Genomic DNA, 21,757 nt, shown 5'->3' with positions numbered 1-21,757 from the left:
ATACCACTTTTAGCTTTGTAAGTTTTTTAGAAAAAAATATCACCACCATCCCAAAATAAAACAGATCACTTTTGGGAGAAGTCAAGTCAATCTCATCTACGAAATCTTCCCATTAATGCAAAAATTTCGACTCAGCGTTTTAAGACAAGAAGCAACCCACAATAATAGAAACTTCAAACCCCATCTATTGTGTTTCACACGATGTGAACTTATTATTAATGGTACAAACATCGTCATCACCATAGATTAATTATTAGACCAAAATTTGTACCCATTTGTAATGATGGGTTTACCCGTAATGTCACAACCCGAATACTAAAATTCCCCCTCAAAGTACTTGGTGTTGAGTTATATAAACAACCACAAAGAGAAACAATATATTTTTGTTGTTGCTAGGGAGCTTTATGTACTTGAGTGAATGGGAAATAAAACTAAAGCATTCACTAAAACAAGATAGCACCAAAAGATCTAAACCTGATACAAACTTAACAATAAACTATAGCTATATACTACACTGTTCTTCTACGTTCATGCCTTGTTGTCCCTCCTCTTTACGAACTTCTACCAATATCTTTGCCTGAAAACTCCCCTGATCCAAACACATCGATTTTGCCGCTCCCACCTATAGAAGTTAACAGAGCAGACAATCCTCCTCCGGGATTACCACCATTACCAACAGCTCTTCCTAATCCGAGGAAGTCAAGTGTCGTCTGTTTTGGACCAAACACCGACGAGTTCCCCATCATGAGCTCTTTTAGACCTGATCCGCTACCACCGCTGCTACAAGGTAGTCCAAGTCCAAGACCAGGAGCTAAGGACAAGGCATCGTGATTGCTGAGTTCCATCGATGAAGAAGTGGTTGAAACTATGCCTAACCCGCGAAGCAACGACCCTCCTGATCCCGTGGAACCCATTTGGGCAGCTTTTTGGAGCAATGCGGTAGCTGACATTGCCGGTTGAGGAGGAAGAGGAGTTAGGAAATGTGGCGGATCTTGTTGTATTGTTGGTCTGAATAAAGACGGGTTCGTCGAGAGACAGAGAGAGATTGGTTCGATGGAGGAAGATGGTGTGTATAAACTTGGGGAAGCAGTTGAGGAAGCATATAAACTAGGGGAAGCAGTTGAAGAAGCATATAAACTAGGGGAAGTAGTTGATGATACAAACATGCCTGCGTATCCACCATTGTTGTTACTACTGTGATCGTTGCTTAAACCTGATGAGCTCACATTGAAACCGATCGTTCTTGATGCTTCCTCGATGATGACTTCAGGAGGGTTGTTTTCTGGAGATTCTACAAACCAAAAAAAAAAGACATTGCGTGAACACGATTTAGTTGCGCTACAGACAAAACCAACTAAACTCCAACACATCACCGACCAAATTAACATATAGATTTTTCTAAAGAGTTCTTGTTTCAGATAAAAGAATTGAGAAACTGTTACCAAGTAGCGACAAAACTTAAATTCAATATTGTCAAAATTTCCAATCAAGCAGAGCAGAGACTTTTGTAACATGTACCTGGAGAATTCTGAATCGGCAAAACCGAGGAAGATATGACTTTGGCAGGCTCAGACTCAACCGAAATAGCCGGAGCCGGAGCTATAGCAACGGACGGCGGAGAAGAAGAAGGCTGTAGCGACGGAGGAGATTCAACAACAGGTGGAGATTTCTGGTCAGGTTCAGGGTTCTTCCTTGTAACAGTTTCTGGATAAAGTTTCTTGCTTTGAGTATGATTCTTAGCACTCTCTTCAGCCAACGCATCACAGAAAGCTCTATGCGTTATAAAGCTATCTCTCCTGCAACAACAAAAACCCCAATACAAAAAGTTAGTAAAGTCCTTTAAAAGAAAAGATCAAATCTTTTTTTTTTGGGAAATCAAACCTAGAAAACAGAGTTCCACAGTCGCATTTATACTCCTTGGTGCCACAAATCTTAGAATGAGCTTTCCAATCAGATTGAACAGCATACTTCTTTGAACACTTCTCACACTTCCACTTCTTCTCGCCGTGTTTCCGACAAAAGTGTTTCTTGATACCAGTGAGATCTCCAAGAGCACGTGACGGTTCATGATGAACACAACCCGCAACTGGACAAACGTATACCTTCTTCCTAACTTCTTTACTCGATCTCTGTCGAAGCTTCCATGGAAGATTGTGACCACGACGATGAAGCTGAAGATTCTGGTCACGTTGGAAACCTTTGTTACAGATTTCGCAAACGAATCGGTTCGTTGCCATAAGTGTTTTGGGTGACAAAGCTATCACTTCCGCGTCTGGATCTGAATTTTAACAATCAGTTAAAAACTAAAAAATTGCAAAACCAAAAACAGAACAAAAAATAAAGATTGGATTTTTGAAAGAAGTACCAGGCATTCCGGGAAGATTCCGTTTCTTCTTCCCAACGGATTTGGGAGTTTGATTTTGGTTTCCGGTCGATGAAACGCTTGCATCGCCGGAAACTGTAGAGGAGTTATCTAAATCAACCGGCATGTGTAAGTAAAGAAACAAGCTTTGATCTTTTTTTTCCCCTTTAACAGATTCGAAACAGAGTAAAGAAAAGAAGCAAATCTCTCAGCTCAGCTTAGCTCAATCTAGGGTTTATCATCTGCTCTGTCTCTCTCTCTCCTCTTCTTACTCTGTTTAGTCTCTCTCTCTCTCTCTCTCTCTTTCTTCAGCTACCAGTCAATCTGCTTTTCGTAAAAATCTCTTTTTTTTTTCCCTTTCCGCCACCAAACTTTTCTGATAACTCTCTCTGACCTCTCTCTTCTCTCTTCTTCGAAAAAGATTTATAAAAAAAAAGAACCCAAAAAAAGAAATCAATACCCAAGAAATCTCACTAATCATTTAACCCACACGCTTCTTTTTTTTAAAAAAATCCACTGATCTGATCCAACGGCTGAGATTCTCACCGGAGATGAGTTTATCTTGTACCTCCGGCTCTTTGATTCTTTGTTTCTCTCTCAAGAATCAATCCACCGAAGACATAACAAAATAAGGCGGCTTTGTGTGTGAAGAGACTTTGTGTGAAAGCTTCAACCTTTTGTTTCTTTGGTTTGTCCGAGACAAAGGAGCCTTCTTCTTCTTTTCTCTCTCTCCGGAGACAATTATACTATTTTTCTTCTCAACTTTTCATCTTTTTTTACCAACGTTTTTAATTTTTAATGATATAATTTTAAAATCTGAAATTTTTGGACTTCCCATGCAGCAACTAATTAAATTTAAAATAAACCTTTTTGCTAATGTTATGATTTTTTAAAAAATTGAAAACGGTGTAAAAAGGTAAAAAGGCACCAAAACAAGTGAGGGGTAAAAACTAAAAAGATTATACTCATAGACGAAGGAAGGTGTGTACTGAAAAAAATGGCATGTGAATATATGCAGTGCCCAATGAATGCAAATATCAGGTTTTTAATATTATTTTTCGATTGTACATGTTACGTAATCAACTGACCAAGTATTTAATATTTTCGTCGATAGCCACAAAGTTTTCTAGAATTTAAAAATTTTTAATTTATTTTTCAATATTTGTATAGAAAAGAGAACCAAATTATTCGGTATAATTTCCTTAATTCAAACATATAATAATTTTCCAAAGATTAAGAGTAATAAGATGATTTATGTTCAACGGTACATTTTTTATGTTAGTAACAAAATTAAAAAAAAAATGTACATATTTGTAAGAAAACGCGTGAGTCAAAGAGAAGAAGATATATTTTACTGTCACTGTCCGTAGGCGGGGACAAAGGAGCGGTAATTACCGTGGCGTTGTCGGACCATAAAATAATTTACCAAATTTCGTAAGTTGTTGAACGAATAACAATTTCACTGTGGGGTTTTGTCGTATAGCGATACGTTCGCAAATCGCGTTTTGTTTTCTTCTCTGTATGGGAATATTATCTCTATCTGGTTAACGAAACTAGTAGTATATAAATTGGTATGAATAAACACAAATTTAATGCAATGTTCGTCTGATTTTATTGACTTTGACCTCTCTTTTTTCTTGAATTATTCGTTCAGCTTTTGTTTTAACGTTTATTACATGACATGCCTTGTAGGCATTTTGAGATGTTCAGATACTGACACGTTTTTTTTTGTATTATCTGATTTCCATCCGTTGGATAAACTATGACGACGACATGTGTATGAATGTTACACTAACCAGCTTGTAACAGTTTACACCGCCACTCTCCCCTTTAATATGTTCTTCTTTTTTACCTATACTATCATATTAGGCGGCTATATGGTATTTAGGAGATTTTAGCTTTGTCTTAAACACGATGTTAGTATATGTCTTAAGACTTGAGATGGAGGTTGAATTCAAAATTGTAAATAAGCTTCCTCTTATACAAAAATGTCCATTAAAACTAGCATTTGACTTTTACAAAAGTATATATATATTGATTAGCTTGGGTCCCTTTTGTAATGCCTTTTTTTTTTTTTGTTAGTTTCAAAGGTGAGAATTATATCTAGGCTGACATTTGGGTCCCTCCCTCCATAAAAACAACACTATTCTGCCAGCATACAAATTCCCTTAACATATGGTCCAAATAACAGTTCCAACCACTAGTATCCAATAATCTTAAAGTGTTAATCGAATTATCATTTTTTTCTTTTCTTTAGTTCCCATTATATTTGTTGTTTAAATGATCCTAATACGTATGTTAGTTACAACTAAAATACTTTGACTCACTTTATCCGTACACATTTGAATACGCTAATCCATAAAAAGATGAAATGGGCATTCCTATTCAAAGAAGATCTTGTTATTTTTAATATACATTAAAGTGTAGTAATCATCCAAGTTCAACGTAATGATCTTTTTTTGGGCCGAATTATTTTTTGTATTTTCCAACCTGAGTCCAACAATATTTTAAGGGCTTTCATTCAGTTTATGCATGTTAAAATTTAAGATGTTTGTATGTATGTAATTATTATTCTTCTGTTTTTACGTTCTTTTCCAAATTGATATTGCGTGTGATATTTGGGTTGGACCAATTATTGAAAAGGACAAGGCTGACTATGGTTTTTAATGAGTAGTCCCCATGGGAGTTATGTTCATTTATCACACTTTATTTTGTTTTTGTTTTTCGTATACTACTACTGTATAAGTTTTATCTACGGAAATAAATGGTTCACATTGTTTGTCTAAAAATGCACACCTGAATCGCTTGTGGTTTCACACAAATGTAGGAAACAAATAAATATTTGTTATGAGAATAATGTTGTTATTTTATCATGGGAATCCTAGAGGAAAGGGCAGTCAAAAAGGCCAAACTAAATCGATTTTTAAATACGAAAATGGTGAAATGCTTGGTTTTTTTTATAAAGACCAATATTATAATTTTATGAAACGAATCCTAAAGAAGAGGGCAACCCAAGACCACGCAAATTAGTCTAAGAATATGAAAATTTCCATTTCTAACAACGAAAAAAAGAACATGTATATTCCACTTTTGTTTTTTACTAACAATATGTGCATCAAAATAAGTTAGTAAGTTACATCTTTTACATCTATTTCGGAAGTTTACGTGAAAGTTGTTTTACATCGTGAGTGTCAAGTGTTACGTATTATCCCATATCAGTTAGTAGTCTATATTATATCTGTCAAAATTTATTCAGATGCATACAGCAAATAAGTCGCATGCAACCTAGTTAAACGTCGTATATATTAACTGTTGTCAAGAACACAGTGCTAAATAAGAGGACGATTGAGGCTTATCGAAACATTAGAGAAGAACTAAAGAGTCGAAACTAAAATTCCAATTAAAATAGCCTAAAGCAAAGGAGAGCCACAAATAAAAATTAGAAGACTTTAAAAAACAATTAAACGAGGACGAAACAAGTTTTGGAATCACGACCAAATTGGCAAACAAAAACAACAAAATAAAAAGAAAAAAAAAATAAAAAAAAGGAAAAATAAAAAGAAGAAGAGGTTTCATGAATCACAGTCGTGCTGACAATCTTCGAACCATTTGTGGGTTTCATACAAACGATCACCAATAGAACAAAGGAGAAACAGAGGAACAGGAAGAAGAGAAGGAGTACTGGGAGGAAGTGTATGAGGAAGCTGTGTCCGAACATAGACAAAGACGATGGTTTGGAGACGGTGTTGGAAGTTCCGATACCGGAGGAGATGTTTTCCAGTATGGGCAACAACGTTGCATTGAGGTGGCAAAATATGATGACGTGGATGAAAGCTCAAACCTCTGATAAATGGTCGCAACCTCTTATCGCCGCTCGTATCAACGAGCTTCGTTTCCTTCTCTACCTCGTTGGCTCCCCTCTTATACCTCTTCAGGTTCAAGTCGGTCACTCTGTTCATAAGCCTGTCAAAGATTCCTCCATTGTAAGTCATTCAAAACCAATCTTTCTCTAGATTCCTCTGTTTACGTATCCATTTAATTTATGAAAACATGCATGCATAATAACGAACATGTTGAAAATACTATGGTGCTGCTAGCAAGCTTCAACGGCGAAATACATAGTGCAGCAGTACATAGCAGCAACGGGAGGACCAGCGGCGTTAAACGCCGTGAACAGCATGTGCGTCACGGGACAAGTGAAGATGACGGCGTCGGAGTTTCATCAAGGAGATGATTCAGGCGTTAATCTAAAGAGCAACGACGAGATGGGTGGTTTCGTTCTATGGCAAAAAGATCCAGATCTTTGGTGTTTGGAGCTCGTCGTCTCCGGTTGTAAAGTCATATGCGGAAGCAACGGTCAGCTTTCATGGCGACATTCATCAAACCAGCTAACCCCGGCGTCTACCGGACCGCCAAGACCTCTCCGCCGGTTTTTACAGGTACATTGTCCGGTTTTCTTAAAATTTTGGATTTAAACTCCGGTTATCGTTGAACCGGTGGTTTATTTTTGTTATTAATAGGGGTTAGATCCGCGTTCGACGGCGAATCTGTTTCTTGACGCGACGTGCATCGGAGAGAAGATAATAAACGGTGAGGATTGCTTTATATTGAAACTGGAGACGAGTCCGGCGGTTCGAGAGGCTCAAAGCGGTCCGAGTTTTGAGATCATTCATCATACGATTTGGGGTTATTTCAGTCAAAGATCGGGACTTCTGATTCAGTTCGAGGATTCGCGACTTTTGAGAATGAGGACGAAGGAAGACGACGACGTTTTCTGGGAGACTAGTGCTGAGTCGGTCATGGATGATTACCGTTACGTTGACAATGTGAACATCGCTCACGGCGGGAAAACGTCGGTTACGGTTTTTCGGTACGGTGAAGCGTCGGCGAACCATCGGAGACAGATGACGGAGAAGTGGAGGATCGAGGAGGTTGATTTTAATGTTTGGGGTCTCTCGGTCGATCATTTTCTTCCTCCGGCCAATTTGCAGATTGGAAAATGATTTAAGTTTTCACTAAACTTAATTTTTGTTAGTTTTAAATATATCATCAAACTCACTAGGTGCAAGTGCAATTGAGATGTTCTTGCTCAAAATTTCGATACATCTATCACTTTTATTTTTATTTCAATACATACATCAAAATTCTCCTTTCACTTTTATTTAATCTTATATTTAATTATTTGAATTACTATTTAATACATAAATTTGATAAAATTTTAGATTTTTTTTAGCATATAATGTGACTTGAATTTTTATAAACGGATACAAATTTTAAAAATTGTTTTAGGATTTTTGTGCCATCCTATATAATTCGGGTCGGTTTAAAATCCGATTTTACTAATCGGGTCCTCTTTAATTATGTTAATTGTTATGGTATCCAATAATATTAAAAATATGGTAATATTCTGGTTTTTACAAAACTAATTAATGATAACATAATCAAGGAAATTAAATCCTTTATTTTATAAAGCATAAATCACATATCCAATAAGATCAAGTCACATCAGATTTTATTTTCATAATTTAGTAATTAATAAAAAAAATCCAAAAACAAAATAAGAAAACGGTCACAATTTCTTTTAAAAAAGGATCAGATATCTTTTTTTTTTAACAACTTTCTTTCATTTATATTGAATAAGAGTGATCCTTAAGGAAGAAAGTTACAATACATGGAGGTACAAAATGGTAAATAAAATATTGTGCAGTAGTTGAAATAGGCTTTTTTGCTAGGCAATCTACAACCTTATTGTTGTTTCTTCTTGTCCACTGGAATGATGCATGTTGAAAATTTTCCTTCCAGTAATGGACCTCTCTTATCTAGTTGTGTATTCTGAAGTTTTTGGTCATATTATTAACCAATCTTTCCACCATTTTGTTGACCCCTTCGAAGATAACATTTTGATAACCGACAGTCCACATTTGTTGCATTACTGATATTAGACTCTGTAGTTCTGCTTCTAATATTGCTGCCACATTAGTTTGTCGACTCTATCTTGCTGTGAGATAAAATCCTCTCTTATCTCGTGTAACCGAAGCTGATTGTCCATTATTTCCATTTTAGGTGAATTTGCCGTCGTAGTTATACTTGACATGATTCTCTGCAGGATGTTTCCATTGTGATCTTGTTCAAAATAAAGGAGAGAGAGGAAATATAAATTAAATGCTAACATTAACAACACAATCAAATTTTAAATAAAAATTATATGAAACGGATACTAACTGATTATTATTGACGAAAATTTGGTGGGATATTCCATACCCAACTACTATAATTGTCACATTTTCATAGATATTGTGTTTGCTCAATAAATATTTTAAGATACGATATTAAACCTAATTCTATCATCACAATCTATAAATAACATAACAATCGAATAACAAAAACTCACCCAATTATACGAAGCTCTTTGATACCACTAGCAAACGAATCTTTACTGTAACAATGGCTGCACAATTTGCTTTCCTAAGAGACATACATCCATTTAAAATCAAAGGTTTGCTTTTAACCCGTTCATGTTTTCTATTTAATCAAATTCAGAAAAGTTTATAGTTCTGATTGTATATAATAATGATTATGATTATTATGTTTGATTTGTGGAAAAAAATTTGAACAAGAATAATAAGTGTGTCAAATCCTTTTGTTGCTTCTCATGTTCATAACCAATGCTCTATATCCTAAAGCTATTGATTCATCTAATGAGGCGTAATATTCATTATTTTAGTTTTATAAAACAAGTCATGGATTTGAATCATTGTCTAACGTTTTTTAACCTTCATATATATAGTTTTCCATCTAATTAATCGTTTTTCTCTCATGTTCCAGAATCCCCAAGAAACCATTGCAGAACTTATTGATTATTTAGAGGTAATGATGAGTTGTTTCTTCACAAAAATTTATACTTTATTAAACTATCTACCGTGTACTAATACGATGCTAAAGCTTGGAATAGCAAGCCTTAGTATAAATATTACGACCATATGACCATATAATATATCTGAAGTCATAATCATAACTCGTAAGTCATAATCCTAAGGTAGGTTCTTTATGATTATACCTATATGACCATATAATATATCTTACGTTTGAATTATGAATATACTAGTATCATATAATATTTATTTGAATGAAGGTACATGCTTTATGCCAAGATCATGGATATGGTGAAACCAAGTGTTTGTTGTTTGATAGTATGGCTGCAAAAGTAATTAATTAGCGTATTGATTTGTTTATGTATATCAAACTCGAAAAGAACTTTCAACTTGCAATTTTTGTTACAATCATTATATTCATGTATGAAAATATCTAAAAGATAGTTTCTATAAGTTTAATAAATAATTGATAATGAGAACTTTTTTTTGTAGTTACTAAATAAATGTATTTTACTAATTATAAATTTTAAATATACAGTATATTAGAGTTTAACACTAAATACTTATATATAAAAATAAAAATACTTACATTTATATCAAATTTAACTCAAATGTTTCAATAATGAATTATAGTACTTATTATTTCAAATTCTACCCACATATATTCAATAACAAATGGAAATACAACAAAACATATATAACATTGTAACATTTATAAAACTTTTAAAATGGTCTTTGTGGTATACCACGAGGTAAATCCTAGTGAGATAGTATAGTCAAACAACAACAGAAGAATAATAAGCGAATCATTCAGTCTGTGAAATCACAAACTAACTTCAGAATCCTATTCAGTTTCTGGTAAGTATTAGTTAAAAATTTTACATAAAACATTATATGTATTGTAAAAAATAATTCGACTACTTTGATGGTTTTTTTTTATCGAAGATTCACCGTTGCTAGTTTTGAATTAAGATTTTGTTTTTTCTCGATCTGAAAGTTAGTTTTTAAGCAAGCAAAAATAGTAAATGTGAGGAATTGACTGTACAAAATTTGTCTGACAAAATATTAACAAACACCAAACGGCTTGAAGTTTTCTTCTAACCAAGCTTGTGTAAATATAATTCTCTTTGTTAGCTTTGATCCAAATATGATCAATAAGGATAGATTCAATAAAGATAAGTATATTGAATTTGAAAATTTATTTGGATGTTTTTTTTTTTTTCCGATTACAGACTTCATCTTTGTCATTCCCGCAGTTGAAGGTATTTAAATTGAAGAATTTGAAGCATTCCATGCGATGAGATGAAAAAGAAATGTGGTTGTCAGCCACGTAACGGGCTAGCAAAGTCTTGATCATACATTATAATTAGTAAGATTATTATGGTACTAATTAATTATCTTGTATGTATTCTCTACATTTTATTTCCAGTTATCTATTACTAGTATATAACTGTTAAGTCCATTGTCTCGTATGTATATGCCAAGCACTTTCTTATTTAGATTGATTATGAAACACCACCATTAATTAAGAAATTCATTATGTCGTTCGTTTGGTGCAAATACTAAAAATAATACAACGTACAGTAGATATTTAGTCTCTCAGTTTTTTTTAGTTTGTATACATATATATATATATATTTTTATTTGTTTCTCCAGATTTGATTCGGAACCGACACGCTCCGATTCAATCAATTCAACACTCTCTCATCCTCCAAAGGCTCCGATTCGATTCAATGAAGGATGGAGACTCCTCCTTACCATTAAGCACTTCTTCTTCTTCTTCCGCCGCGGCGGCTAAGAAGGAAACCGGTGGTTATTCTGCTCTCTTCTCCAAAGGCCGATACAAGTTTTGGGCCTTGGCTGCGATTCTCTTACTCGCTTTCTGGTCTATGCTCACCGGCACCGTCAACCTCCGTTGGTCTGCCGGTAACATTAACCATTTCACCGACGATCTTATCTTCCCGATCCACGAGGATCTCGATGTTCTTGTGAGTCTTCTTCTTCTTTGTGATCTCTCGTTTCTGTGATTTGATTTTGAGAAATTAATTGTGTGAGAGCTGAGATTAGGAAATGGAGGAGAGGGAGAAAGTGGTGAAGCACATGTGGGATGTGTATAACAATGGCCGTCGTATCAGGTTACCTAGGTTCTGGCAAGAGGCGTTCGAGGCTGCTTACGAGGAGCTTACCAGTGATGTTCCTGATGTCGTTGAAGCTGCTATTTCCGAGATCGCTAGGATGTCTATTCGCTCCGTCGTCATTGATCCGCCTCCCGTTCATTCTACGGTACTTGACGATCTAACTACTCAATCTGCCTTCTCTCTCTCTCTCTATATATATATATATATTTATGCCTTTAACACTTCACATTGCTGCTCTCTTTGTGCGCTTTTTACATATTATGCTTTGAGTTTGCTTAGCCCCCATTGTCATTAGCTTTGGTTTATACCTTCAATTAGCTTTGGAACATTGAAATGAGAACAAAAAAATAGAGATCAGATCTGCGTACCGCTAAAATCTTAAGGTAGAAGAACTAGTCTTGAGAAGCCGACCATTCTCTTATATTATAGGTTACTATTATGCATAGTTGTTAGTAGTTTGTGTTCATTGGTGTCATCTTCTTGACAGCTCTTTTTATCATGTCGTTAGTTTCTGGATCATGTCCCTCTTAATAATGGTCCAAGTTTTGTATACATATAATTATCCCATAATTCTAATCAACTTAATATGGATGTTGATCCCTCTTTGGAGGGTTAGTGTGCCAGTAGTGTATTAATATGAAAGCGTGTTCGTACCTAAGCTAATATAGCTGCAATGCTGCATTGATGGTTAGGAGAGTTAAGTATCGATCCAGTGACTCCCTTTAATAAGCCAAGATATAGAAGGAATTTGGCTATTTGGAAACCTTGAGTTTCTTTGTCTGTTGTAGATGGTAACGGATTAACTTGTGTTAGTTTGTTGATATATATGTAATGAGTTTTGTCTACTTTGTTTGCAGAATGTACGAGAATTGACAAAGACTCTAAAACTTGCCGACAAAGGAAGAACGACCCAAATATCAAAACCAAGCAGCCGACGATTGAAATAGCTATGGAGCTTCTCAAGTTTTTTAACCAAAGGTAGTGTAGTCGGCTGGCGTGGCGTGACCATACATATATATATACTTGATGTCGGAAAGATCAATCAAACTCATCATCCCTAAGAAAATATGTCCATCATTAGTGTAATTTTTTCTTCCACTAGGGGCATGAATCATTTCACTATCATCTCTATAAACAAAATTTTGAGCAAGTTTCTTATCAACAGCTTATTTGGCTCTGAATGGTAATGTCTTTTTTTTTTTTTTTTTTTTAATTTGGATTTAATGCAATGTTTCATATTTAGTTAGCCCATAAATTATTATACCTATCAACGAATAATTTTCTAGAGTCTGCTTTTGGTGAAAGAGAAGAACTATTAATTTATTTTTTAAAGATTAATTTGCAAATTGAGTCTACTATTAAATTGAGTATGTAACTGATCGGAAAAAACACATGATATTTGTTTTTACCACATGAAGTTTAATGAAGTTAAAGTAGTGATTTATTTACCTAAATACACATAATCCTACCCACTAAAATTTATTTACCTTATCCCGTGGCCATTTTCCTAAATAATAATTGTAATTTGTAAACTTGAATAAAAAACAAACTTTAAATGGTAAGCAGCTTAAACCAAGCAGACCTTTCTCTCTCGTCTCTCTCTGCGACACAGAAGGCGATCTACACAACTGTTTTTTTCATTGGCTTTTACGGGTCGCCGGCATTTGCTGGTGGTTCTCTTAGTTTTTAATTTGTTTTTCTCCTGTTTTTGATATTTGCCATGGGAGACAGCCAATTATATCGGAATTCTTTCTGATCGATCTCCTTCTTCTAGATGTTGGCAACGCTTGTGTTTGTGTTCACACTCGATTCTCAGTTTCATGAAGAATTGCCGCCAAATCGGGAAGCAGGGGGTATTAACTGGTGTTATCTCAAGCAAATCGTTTATGTAATTTCGATTTGGAAGCACTTTCGTTTCCAGTATATTCCTCCGTGTTGCAAGGCTCTTCATTCATGGTTCGTTAAAATGTATTCGTCTCCTGGATTAACACACGACGAGGCTCTTGATTTTTTATGATGACCGATTTCCATAATCCCCATCTCTAGAAGGGATTGAGTATAAAGTCCACAGAGTGTTATGCATATTGATTGGCGATTGTGGGATCCAGGCATAATTATTCTATGGAGACTCGAAGAAATAATGCAAAAGAAGATTTTGAGGTTCACCAGTGATATAAGACAACTATGGAATTTCTTCCATGAGAAGATAGCCAAGAACGACGATCTCATAATTTTGGGATTGATTCTAGAGAGGGAAAGAAACAGGTTTAATAATCTGTTGGAAAAGCATCGTGGAAAGTCGCTTCTCTATCGTTCTTTTTATTGATAGGTTATGAATTTGTAGATGTGTATTTTGATTTGCTTAGTGTTGGTGTAATTCTAATGTATCAACTCTTGTCTAAGATTTTGAATTAATGAATGAAAATGAAGGGTTAAAAAAAAAAAAATGGTAAGCAGCTTTTAAAAAAAAAATTTATAAAAGCAGCTTTTTCTCATATAAAAATAAATCATAATTTTTGCTTAGCCATAGATCTTTTAAAAAAAGGAATTTAAATAGAATTTCCCGACACCTATAATTTAATTTTGATCGATATCCCCAGCGAACCCCCATCTCTCCATCTTCCTCCCGGAGAAAAAACCCTAGAGAAGCTCCGAGATAACTCTACCTACGCCATGGGGGACTTGAACGATCCATTCATGCGTAACCAAAACGCCGTCGTTCAGGCCCGTACTAAGGCTCAGAACCGATCTAATGTTCTTCAGCTCAAACTGGTTCGTCTCTCAAATTTCGTTGTTGTAATTTGCGATATTGGTTGTTATCATAGAGTTTGTCGACGGAATAATCAAACTCTTCAATGCGTTTATTATATACGAGACTGTGACTCCAATGCTAGTGATCTAGATCGCTTCTGAATTATGCTCACTAGTTTCAAATTAGGGTTTATTAAGAGTTTGGAATTATACCATCTTGTTGGGAAGTTAATATGATCTCTTGCTTATTCGCAGATGGGTCAGAGCCACCCAACTGGCTTAACACCCACACTCTTGAAGCTTTTTGAGCCACGACCGCCATTGGAGTTCCAGCCACCACCGGAGAAAAGAAAATTGCCTCCTTATACAGGTTTATAATTTAGTTTCTTAGTCTATTTAACTCTACTTATAATTGGCTTTGAAAGTAATTTTGTTTTTTCCTGTGTATTTGTTCTAGGCATGGCTCAATATGTGAGTCGCTTTGCTGAACCTGGAGATCCAGAGTATGCTCCACCTAAGCCGGTAGTTGAAACACCTGTATGTTTCACCCTCAATCTTTCTCTCTGTTATTCTTATTTCAGTGGCATATATATGGTCTTATATCTTTGTTTTACGGACTAGGCACAAAAAAGGGAGAGAATTCATAAGTCCAGACTGGAGAAAGGAGTTGAAAAGGCTGCAGAGGAGCTCAAGAAATGTAAATTCTCTCTTATAATTATAGCTAGGCTTTGTTTTGTGCCTTCCACCACTTACAATTTGGTGAATTGAGGTTTATCTTTGAAATTTTGTTTGCAGATGATCCAAATAATGATCCGAATGCTTCTGGAGATCCTTACAAGACATTGTTCGTTGCAAGACTTGTAAGTAGCGCTGCTTTCTTTTCAAATGACTTTCATAAACAGATGTGCTTTGTGGTGCTTGACTTCATGTACTGCTTGTCTTTTTGCAGAACTACGAGACCTCTGAGAGTAAGATTAAAAGGGAGTTTGAAGCTTATGGACCTATTAAGCAGGTATGTATTTCTGAGCATTCACTAACAGGTTCGGTAAGAAGTTATGAGATGTCTGCTCGCTCTTATTTTCACTTTTCAATATGTTTGATTTTACGTACTGAAGTCTCCATGGTTCTATATTTTTTGCGTACATATTTTTCTGTGAGCAGTTTGAGGCTTTGAGCTGTATATGCCATGTTTTGCCTTGAATCTCTGCCTTCTTTACTATGCTTAAAGCCATGGGGCCTTTTTCGTATAACATGTTAAAATAAAGTAGCTAGTAAACGATATTCTGGTCAATATTGTATAATGTCGCAAACCTCTCTCCTCCGTGGTGATTGGTTAAGATATTTCGGGGCAAGTCAGAAACTATAGGAACAGGTATAGATCAGGTAACTTTACTTATTGTCCCGTCCCTTCAGAGGATATATATTTCATTTATCGAGTGCGTACACTCACAGGTTTCCATAGTTTCTGATGCATACATTTTTCTTGAAACCCATCCTGGTAAGCCACTAAGATATATTTATTCCAGTCCTTCCTATATCCATTTTTGGTCTTGTGAAAATACTTCATCCTACGCGGGAAGAAGAAACTCTGGGATTTGGGCAGTGAACGTAAGATCTTGAAACACTATCGGTATATAGAATAGGGAGTATACCAACCCTTCTCTCTTTTTGGTATATTAAACAAATCTACTAAACCTCTATCTTCTGGCTGTTAAGGCTAGCAAAAGTATTATCAGCTACTATGAAGGTGATATGGTAAATTTCTACATTGTATATATAATACATATACATATATATCTAAATTTCATAAAAAGTTTTAAAACCCTGGTAAGGGGTCGTTAAGCCCTTGAGAAATGGTAAAACTTGCTGCCACGGAATCCATTTTTCTGCCAATACTTGATGTGGTGATGATGTGGAAGCCTGTTAAGATAAAAGGTTGCCTGTGCTTGTTTGACTTGTAACACACCGTATCTGAAAGCTGGTTAAAGTGCTCTTAGAGTTTGTGATGTCTTGATGTCTTCTTTTTGAACTCCTTAGGTTCAGTTGGTGACCGATCAGCAAACCAATAAACCCAAAGGGTATGCCTTCATCGAGTACTTGCATACACGTGATATGAAAGGTGAGTTTGTAATGTTTTCTCTATTCTGAGATATGAATTATCCTACTAAAATACAGTTTGTGGTGTCTTATAGCTGCATATAAGCAAGGTGATGGAAGGAAGATTGATGGAAGAAGAGTTTTGGTTGATGTGGAGAGAGGTAGAACAGTCCCGAACTGGCGTCCCCGCAGACTTGGTGGTGGACTTGGTACATCTAGAGTTTCTGGTGAGAAGATTGCTGGCGAGGAGGAAGAACAACAGCAAGGAAGAATGTCTCACTCCGAGGAGCCCAGAGCCCGTGAAGATCGGTAAGAGTTCTTCTTTCTTTATATGCTTTCTTTCCTCCTGTTGTCACCTGGTTGTTGCTGATAATGTTGCGTATATCAGTGAGAAATCTCGTGACAGGGGAAAGGACAGGGAACGCGAGCAGTCTCATGATCGGCCCCGCGAACGGTCTCGTGATAAACCAAGAGAGAGTCATAGAGAGGACAAGCACCACAGAGAGAGGGACAGAGGCAGAGACAGGGAACGAGAAAGAGAGAGCAGGCGTGACAGAGGAGATAGAGACCGCCGGGAACGGAGTCGGAAAAGAGATCGTGATTACGAGAGCGGTGAGTATGAAGAAGATGTGGGAAGAAGAGAGGCGGAGTATGAGCGGGGTGGGTCAAAACAGAGACGAGTTGAGGAGTCAGAGGAAGGTCATGGGTACTACGAAGGGCGTAAGCGTTCAAGCCATTACGAGCAGTACGAACGTGAGGAGGAGCAAGGTGGTAACGTTGACCGTTATAATCAGTACGGTGACCGATATGAACGAGTGGAGGAAGATGAATACCGTTACGATGACCGCGGGTACAAGCGGTCAGAGCGATCCAAGTCGCGTGAGTATTTGCTCTGATCATCATCAGTTATAATTTCCTTCATAGAGATAACAATAAAAGTCTCTCAGTATTGTGTTGTGTGTTAAAAAACTTGTACTTGTTTTGTTTTCCTTCTGACAATTTATTTACTTTTGACCCCTAAAAGATGATAATTATTCCTTAATGGCTCAATGCCCACACAAATTTTATGTTCTTCGATGAACATATTAAATCGTATAAATACGGGGGAATTGTTAGGGGTAAAGGTGTCATTTCAATCTTTCCGCCCGGTCCTCGGGCGCCACTCCCAATTTAATAAAATTTACTAATAAAGAAGAAATGGAAAAAAGGCGTAAATGTGGGAGAGAGTGTGAGAGAGAGAGTAGTGTCATTTCATTATACCCTTCGTTTTTTGAATTTGCTCTGCGAAAGCGACGGAGACTGTTCGTTTCTGTGGTTTCTCTCGTCTCCCGCCGTTTGGGTTTTTTCTTACCGGAGGAGTTTCGTTCTTCTTTCGATGGTTAGCCTACGCTCCGCAAAAGTCACTGCGTAAGTCTCTCTCACCTTACCTTTTCGTTTCCTTTTCTCCGGCGATTTTCTAGGGTCCTTAACGCCCTCGAAATCGCTCGCTGTTCGTTTCTGTGGTTTCTCGTCTCCCGCCGTTTGGGTTTATATTTTTTCTGTTCCCTCTCTGCGAAATTTTGCTTGTCCTGATTTAGGGTTATAGATCCTCAGTTTGTTGGTCTCGCTGTTGATTTTCTATATCTCGATTTTGGATTCTTAGGGCTCCGGAAATGGTCATCGACGTTGAAACGGAAAAAGATGCCTCTGGTGATTCACCCACTTCTGTTCTCAACGAAGAGGTTTGTTCTGTGTTTTACATTTTCCCTTTTGGTATAATATTGTGGAAAAAGCTTAGAAATAAAAAGTTTGTTTTGCTCTTTTTTTCCCCTTTTCGTCTTTGAGGAATGTGAAGTTTTCTGTAAATGGTATATTACTTTCACTGCTACTTGATGTTGCTCTTTATCTGATTTTGAAGGATAACTGTGAGGAGAAAACTGCTGCTACTGTTGTTGAGGAAGAGATACTTGAAGCCAAAAATGGAGATTCAACTCTAATTTCTGAAGCCATGGCTCGTGAGGAAGAGCAGCTGCTCAAAATTCGGGAAGATGAAGAGCAAGTCAACAATGCTGGATCTGCTGATGCTCCTGATTTGAATGAAACTCAGTTTACTAAACTCGATGAGCTCTTGACGCAGACTCAGCTCTACTCTGAGTTTCTCCTTGAGAAAATGGAGGATATCACCAATGTATAAATCTTCTTTTTATTGCCTTTCTCTTTTGTTTGTGTTCCTCACTTTTGGAACGAGACTCATTATACTTATGTGACTACTTGTGGGTGAAATTTGTTTTTGCTAGAATGGTATCGAAGGTGAGAGCCAAAAAGCTGAGCCCGAGAAGACTAGTCGTGGACGCAAAAGAAAGGCTGCTTCTCAGATTAACAATGTTGGTTCTTTTTTTATAATTTTTATCCACCATGCTTGATCTTGGGTTCCTGTTTGTTTGGAAAATTAACTTACTTGGATGCTTTTTTCTTCACTCAGAGAAAGGCTAAGAGAGCGGTTGCTGCTATGATTTCTAGAGATAAAGAAGTTGGTGACACCACCAACTCAGATCTGACAGAGGAAGAAAGAGTCATGAAAGAGCAGAGTGAACTAGTTCCTCTTCTCACTGGTGGGCAGTTAAAGTCTTATCAGCTTAAAGGTGTCAAATGGCTTATATCGTTGTGGCAAAATGGTTTGAATGGAATCTTAGCTGATCAAATGGGACTTGGAAAGACAATTCAAACGATTGGTTTCTTATCACATCTGAAAGGAAATGGGTTGGATGGTCCATATCTAGTCATTGCTCCACTGTCTACTCTTTCAAATTGGTTCAATGAGATTACTAGGTACTCTCTTGACCATTATTGTTTGTATAGATGCAAGGTTTTGGGGTTTTCGTTGAAAGTTTTCTTCCCCTTGTTGAACAGGTTCACGCCTTCCATTAATGCAATCATCTACCATGGGGATAAAAAACATAGGGACGAACTCAGGAGGAAGCACATGCCCAAAACTGTTGGTCCGAAGTTCCCTATAGTTATTACATCATTTGAGGTCGCTATGAATGATGCTAAAAAAAATCTGCGGCACTATCCATGGAAATATGTTGTGATTGATGAGGTATGTTTCTGGATTGCCTAATGTTCTAGGCTATGGAGGTAGAAATGATCCTTCTAAATTATATTTTTGTTCTTGTATCTTATAGGGGCACAGGTTGAAAAACCACAAGTGTAAATTGCTGAGGGAACTAAATCACTTGAAGATGGAGAACAAACTTCTGCTGACAGGAACACCTCTGCAAAATAATTTGTCCGAGCTTTGGTCACTGTTGAATTTTATTCTGCCTGACATCTTTGCATCACATGATGAATTTGAATCATGGTACAAACATGGTTCTTTTCTACTATTATCCCTAGTTAGTACGTTTGTCTTCTGATGGTGGCAGTTTTTTGACATTTATTCTTTACAGGTTTGATTTTTCTGATAAGAACAAAAATGAAGCAACCAAGGAAGAAGGAGAAGAGAAAAGAAGAGCTCAAGTAAGAACTGTTGTGGTCAATGTTGCTATATTTCTTTGATTGTATATGTCTCATGCAATTGAGTTAAATTTTGTCTAGGTTGTTGCCAAACTTCATGGTATACTACGACCATTCATCCTTCGAAGAATGAAATGTGATGTTGAGCTCTCGCTTCCACGGAAAAAGGAGATTATTATGTACGCTACAATGACTGATCATCAGAAAAAGTTCCAGGAACATCTCGTGAATCGCACGTTTGAAGCACATATTGGTGAGAATACTATCGGTGGTACTTGTTCTTCTTTGTTTTTATGCTTTATGTTTGATTATGTCATTTTCTGCATTGTTCATCCTTTAAACTTCAGGTCAAGGCTGGAAAGGAAAGCTTAACAACCTGATGATTCAACTTCGGAAGAACTGCAACCATCCTGACCTTCTCCAGGGGCAAATTGATGGTTCATGTATGTCAATGTGCCTCTTAAGAAACTCTTAGAAAAATAAACTTCTGTCTTACTGATCTGTCTAATTGTTTCATTTCTTTACAGATCTTTACCCTCCAGTTGAAGAGATTGTTGGACAGTGTGGGAAATTTCGCTTGTTGGAGAGATTGCTTGTCCGGTTATTTGCTAAAAATCACAAAGTATGTTCCACAAAACCATTGCTTGTAGCCCATTGCCCTTAAGAACTACTCTGATCCATTTGCTGGTGACCAGGTCCTAATCTTCTCCCAGTGGACGAAACTTTTGGACATTATGGATTACTACTTTAGTGAGAAGGGGTTTGAGGTTTGCAGAATCGATGGCAGTGTGACGCTGGATGAAAGGCGAAGACAGGTTTCTCTTGTGCTTATGCTGCTTTTTCTTTGCTATAAGCAATTTTCTGAGCTCTCTCTCTTTCTTGAAACAGATCAAAGAGTTCAGTGATGAGAAGAGCAGCTGTAGAATATTTCTCCTCAGTACCAGAGCCGGAGGACTCGGAATCAATCTTACTGCTGCGGATACATGCATCCTCTACGACAGCGACTGGGTAATCAAATCAGTCAATTTTCTATGAAGGAATTCTTTCTCTTTCGTGTTATCTCCAAATGTGTTTTGTCTGATCTCCAACTGTGTTTTGTTTGATCTCCAGAACCCTCAAATGGACTTGCAAGCCATGGACAGATGCCACAGAATTGGGCAGACAAAACCTGTTCATGTTTATAGGCTTGCAACGGCTCAGTCAGTAGAGGTTAAACTCTTTCATTGTTCATATAAAATTATAAATCTATCTTTGACTCCAAACCAGTGGGATTGTTGCCTCATGAGATTGGTTTATGGCATTTGGACAGACCCGGGTTCTGAAACGAGCGTACAGTAAGCTTAAGCTGGAACATGTGGTTATTGGCAAAGGGCAGTTTCATCAAGAACGTGCCAAGTCTTCGACACCACTAGAGGTTTTAGATTCTATTAAAACTAAATCCTTTTTTTTTATTTACTTTAATAAAGAACGATCTTATGTTAAAAGAACGATCTTATATTAAAAATCTTGAACCAAATAAACACACAGGAAGAGGACATACTGGCGTTGCTCAAGGACGAAGAAACCGCTGAAGATAAACTGATACAAACCGATATAAGCGAGGAGGATCTTGACAGGTTGCTTGACCGGAGTGACCTGACGATTACTTTACCGGGAGAGAAACAAGCTGATGAATCTTTTCCAGTGAAGGGTCCTGGTTGGGAAGTGGTTCTGCCTAGTACTGCAGGAGGAATGCTTTCTTCCCTGAACAGTTAGGACCATCAAGGCACGCCTTAAAACCACTTCGGTGTGTTTTTTTTTTCCGGGAAGATTACCGGTTACTTTTGGCTGAAAGGATTCGATCATTAGAGGGGCTCGGAAGTTTTTGTAAGTTAAGAAGTCACTTACAACCTTGAAACGTTAGAGTTAATGGTGATTAGCTCTTCAGGATAATTAAAACAATTGGCCCTCTAATTTTGCATTTGCGGCTATAAATATTTTTTTTGGTTATAATGAAATATTGGCTTATGTAAAATTATTGTCTCTTTCGGTAGTTATGTTGT

The 21,757-nt window shown here is 36.7% G+C and overlaps 5 protein-coding genes across 7 annotated transcripts; 4 read left to right on the top strand and 1 right to left on the bottom strand.

Annotated features, from left to right (window-relative positions):
- Window positions 1-321: 321 nt before the first annotated feature.
- Window positions 322-3,428, bottom strand: LOC104745443 (zinc finger protein ENHYDROUS). The gene is made up of 4 exons (XM_087492886.1): window positions 2,366-3,428; window positions 1,882-2,278; window positions 1,519-1,796; window positions 322-1,291 (listed from the first exon to the last, which is right to left on the bottom strand). Exons 1-4 carry the CDS (start codon window positions 2,487-2,489, stop codon window positions 552-554), a joined length of 1,539 nt encoding a protein of 512 aa, XP_087349012.1. The 5' UTR covers window positions 2,490-3,428; the 3' UTR covers window positions 322-551.
- A 2,299-nt stretch (window positions 3,429-5,727) lies between these two features.
- LOC104745437 (uncharacterized) lies at window positions 5,728-7,517 on the top strand. The gene is made up of 3 exons (XM_010466673.3): window positions 5,728-6,345; window positions 6,460-6,801; window positions 6,883-7,517. The coding sequence occupies exons 1-3, from the start codon at window positions 6,058-6,060 to the stop codon at window positions 7,363-7,365; spliced, it is 1,113 nt and encodes a 370-aa protein (XP_010464975.1). The 5' UTR covers window positions 5,728-6,057; the 3' UTR covers window positions 7,366-7,517.
- A 3,192-nt stretch (window positions 7,518-10,709) lies between these two features.
- Window positions 10,710-12,553, top strand: LOC104745426 (uncharacterized). The gene is made up of 3 exons (XM_010466664.3): window positions 10,710-11,222; window positions 11,302-11,517; window positions 12,230-12,553. The coding sequence occupies exons 1-3, from the start codon at window positions 10,968-10,970 to the stop codon at window positions 12,317-12,319; spliced, it is 561 nt and encodes a 186-aa protein (XP_010464966.1). The 5' UTR covers window positions 10,710-10,967; the 3' UTR covers window positions 12,320-12,553.
- Window positions 12,554-13,881: 1,328 nt separating this feature from the next.
- On the top strand, window positions 13,882-17,262 carry LOC104745416 (U1 small nuclear ribonucleoprotein 70 kDa). Of its 3 annotated transcripts, none has more exons than XR_015585073.1 (9): window positions 13,882-14,144; window positions 14,379-14,493; window positions 14,581-14,660; window positions 14,745-14,820; window positions 14,919-14,983; window positions 15,073-16,058; window positions 16,161-16,242; window positions 16,316-16,529; window positions 16,609-17,262. XR_015585073.1 is itself a non-coding variant. In XM_010466653.3 (9 exons), the coding sequence occupies exons 1-9, from the start codon at window positions 14,046-14,048 to the stop codon at window positions 17,114-17,116; spliced, it is 1,302 nt and encodes a 433-aa protein (XP_010464955.1). In that variant the 5' UTR covers window positions 13,882-14,045; the 3' UTR covers window positions 17,117-17,262. The 3 variants fall into 3 exon arrangements, 2 of the variants coding, with proteins under 2 accessions (XP_010464955.1, XP_087349073.1); XM_010466653.3 differs by having other exon boundaries at window positions 15,073-15,135; XM_087492947.1 differs by having other exon boundaries at window positions 13,916-14,144.
- Window positions 17,263-17,435: 173 nt separating this feature from the next.
- Window positions 17,436-21,729, top strand: LOC104745402 (chromatin remodeling protein DDM1). The gene is made up of 16 exons (XM_010466634.2): window positions 17,436-17,627; window positions 17,863-17,941; window positions 18,118-18,387; window positions 18,497-18,583; window positions 18,682-19,028; window positions 19,110-19,299; window positions 19,385-19,560; window positions 19,649-19,718; window positions 19,797-19,968; window positions 20,063-20,158; window positions 20,243-20,337; window positions 20,411-20,530; window positions 20,604-20,723; window positions 20,826-20,924; window positions 21,025-21,129; window positions 21,243-21,729. Exons 1-16 carry the CDS (start codon window positions 17,596-17,598, stop codon window positions 21,468-21,470), a joined length of 2,286 nt encoding a protein of 761 aa, XP_010464936.1. The 5' UTR covers window positions 17,436-17,595; the 3' UTR covers window positions 21,471-21,729.
- The last annotated feature ends 28 nt before the right edge of the window (window positions 21,730-21,757 follow it).

The sequence above is a fragment of the Camelina sativa genome, chromosome 2 (genome assembly GCF_030686135.1).
Source record: "Camelina sativa cultivar CO46 ecotype springtype chromosome 2, ASM3068613v1".
Classification (NCBI taxonomy): domain Eukaryota; kingdom Viridiplantae; phylum Streptophyta; class Magnoliopsida; order Brassicales; family Brassicaceae; genus Camelina; species Camelina sativa.
The sequence above is the reverse complement of the archived record's forward strand: the minus strand, read 5'-3'. Positions and strand labels throughout refer to the sequence as shown.

Excerpts from the sequence above, each read along its gene's own strand:
- LOC104745443 (XM_087492886.1), bottom strand. The coding sequence starts at position 2,489 with ATGCCGGTTGATTTAGATAACTCCTCTACAGTTTCCGGCGATGCAAGC. Across the intron at positions 2,279-2,365 it reads GAATCTTCCCGGAATGCCTG|ATCCAGACGCGGAAGTGATA; the intron begins GTACTTCTTTCA and ends GTTAAAATTCAG. Across the intron at positions 1,797-1,881 it reads TGTGGAACTCTGTTTTCTAG|GAGAGATAGCTTTATAACGC; the intron begins GTTTGATTTCCC and ends TTGTTGTTGCAG.
- LOC104745437 (XM_010466673.3), top strand. The coding sequence starts at position 6,058 with ATGAGGAAGCTGTGTCCGAACATAGACAAAGACGATGGTTTGGAGACG. Across the intron at positions 6,346-6,459 it reads CTGTCAAAGATTCCTCCATT|CAAGCTTCAACGGCGAAATA; the intron begins GTAAGTCATTCA and ends TGGTGCTGCTAG. Across the intron at positions 6,802-6,882 it reads CTCTCCGCCGGTTTTTACAG|GGGTTAGATCCGCGTTCGAC; the intron begins GTACATTGTCCG and ends TGTTATTAATAG.
- LOC104745416 (XM_010466653.3), top strand. The coding sequence starts at position 14,046 with ATGGGGGACTTGAACGATCCATTCATGCGTAACCAAAACGCCGTCGTT. Across the intron at positions 14,494-14,580 it reads AAAATTGCCTCCTTATACAG|GCATGGCTCAATATGTGAGT; the intron begins GTTTATAATTTA and ends TATTTGTTCTAG. Across the intron at positions 16,243-16,315 it reads GCATACACGTGATATGAAAG|CTGCATATAAGCAAGGTGAT; the intron begins GTGAGTTTGTAA and ends GGTGTCTTATAG.
- LOC104745426 (XM_010466664.3), top strand. The coding sequence starts at position 10,968 with ATGAAGGATGGAGACTCCTCCTTACCATTAAGCACTTCTTCTTCTTCT. Across the intron at positions 11,223-11,301 it reads ACGAGGATCTCGATGTTCTT|GAAATGGAGGAGAGGGAGAA; the intron begins GTGAGTCTTCTT and ends AGCTGAGATTAG. Across the intron at positions 11,518-12,229 it reads CGCCTCCCGTTCATTCTACG|AATGTACGAGAATTGACAAA; the intron begins GTACTTGACGAT and ends CTTTGTTTGCAG.
- LOC104745402 (XM_010466634.2), top strand. The coding sequence starts at position 17,596 with ATGGTTAGCCTACGCTCCGCAAAAGTCACTGC. Across the intron at positions 19,969-20,062 it reads CACGTTTGAAGCACATATTG|GTCAAGGCTGGAAAGGAAAG; the intron begins GTGAGAATACTA and ends TTTAAACTTCAG. Across the intron at positions 20,531-20,603 it reads TGGATGAAAGGCGAAGACAG|ATCAAAGAGTTCAGTGATGA; the intron begins GTTTCTCTTGTG and ends TTCTTGAAACAG.